Here is a 1,395-nt window from a genome sequence, read left to right as displayed (position 1 = left end):
ATTGTTTATCAGGGACTGACTAAAATACCAAAGAGCAAAGCTTCCTGATTCATAGTGGATGGAAATATTCAGATGGTTTTTCTCAGCTGGCTGGAATAAAAACATTTCCTCCTGTGTGACTTTCAGAGACTCACTCCCTCCCTTACATCTACACGGCGCTCTCCAAACCTGTGGGCCTCCCGGGCATCCACGAGTTCACAGCCATGGGTTTGCTGGACGACAGGATGATCGACTACTTTGACAGCGAGAATCAGGTGAAAGTTCCCAGACAGGAGTGGATGAGAGAGCGTTTACCTGCTGATTACTGGGATAAAGGCACACAGTCCCGCAAGAGCAAGCAGCAGTGGTTCAAGGTCAACATCGGCATCCTGATGGAGCGAATGAGACAGAATGACTCAGGTCAGACCCTCGAAAGCTGAAGGACCTGCATGACATCAACAAAATAACATTTTAATTGAAAAATGCTTCCATTTGAGATCAGGTTCCTCAGGTCAGGAACAAGTTGTTCCTGCTTCCTCATCTCGTCTGCTCTGAATCTTCATTTCCTTGTCCTTTGTTTGTTCTTCCTTATTTCACCCTCCTGCTTCCAGACCTCCATGTTCTTCAGTGGATGCACGGCTGTGAGGGTGAGACGCAGCCTGACGGCACGCTCAGGTTTGTCCGAGGCGTGGACATGTACGCCTACGATGGAAACGACTTCCTGTCCTTCGATGATAGAAGCGGAGTCTGGGTCGCTCCGATTCCGGAGGCACTTCTCACCAAGAGGAAGTGGGACAGCGTCCAGGTGCTGAAAGAGTACACCAAGGGATACCTGGAGAACGAGTGCATCGATTGGCTGAGCAAGTTCTTGAATTATGAACAACAGCAGCCACGAAACACCTGTATGTATGACATCTAGTTTCTGTATTTTGATATTTATTCTTATTAGACTTCATAGAGGAGGCTTTGTGTGTGATTATGGTTCAATAACATTCAGAAATCCAAGAACCTTCAGTTAAACTTCCAGCTTTTCTAAGTTCAGGTCAAATAAATGTAAAAAGCTTAAAGTTTCCTGTGAGTTAAATGTTTCCTCCTTTATTTGGACACAACAGTCTCATGATGGCAGCAGGAATGCAGATTTACAGCTCAATATAAATGAAAGAACACACGACTACCTATCAGCAAAATCAGTAAGCAGTCATAAACTGCCTCTTCACTTTTGATCTTCAAACTGTCGTTGTACTACCTCGCTGCGCCCTCCGCCACACGGCAGGTGTTCACCTACAGAAACACCTGGTGGATAAAAAAGTCACAGAGACGAGATAAACGAGCGTCTCTCCGAGTGCTCCGTGACGTTCAGCTCCAGATGTGAGACTACAGATGTGAAAGCATTTTGTGTGGAAGCCACAAACTAAA

General features: G+C 45.9%; 1 protein-coding gene across 1 annotated transcript in view; it reads left to right on the top strand.

The window, feature by feature from the left end:
* Positions 1-913, top strand: part of LOC102204003 (BOLA class I histocompatibility antigen, alpha chain BL3-6-like) — a gene marked incomplete at its 5' end in the record, with an annotated part of 3,996 nt that extends 3,083 nt beyond the window's left edge. The window contains 2 exons of the mRNA XM_005755601.2: positions 127-399; positions 591-913. Coding sequence (XP_005755658.1) covers positions 127-399; positions 591-898 — 581 coding nt within the window. The remainder of the gene's footprint in view (positions 1-126; positions 400-590) is intronic.
* Between the last annotated feature and the right edge of the window lie 482 nt (positions 914-1,395).

The sequence above is a fragment of the Pundamilia nyererei genome, unplaced genomic scaffold, assembly GCF_000239375.1.
Source record: "Pundamilia nyererei isolate P.nyererei 1_Seehausen unplaced genomic scaffold, PunNye1.0 scaffold02054, whole genome shotgun sequence".
NCBI classification, from domain to species: Eukaryota; Metazoa; Chordata; class Actinopteri; order Cichliformes; family Cichlidae; genus Pundamilia; species Pundamilia nyererei.
This window is presented reverse-complemented; position numbering and strand designations above follow the sequence as displayed.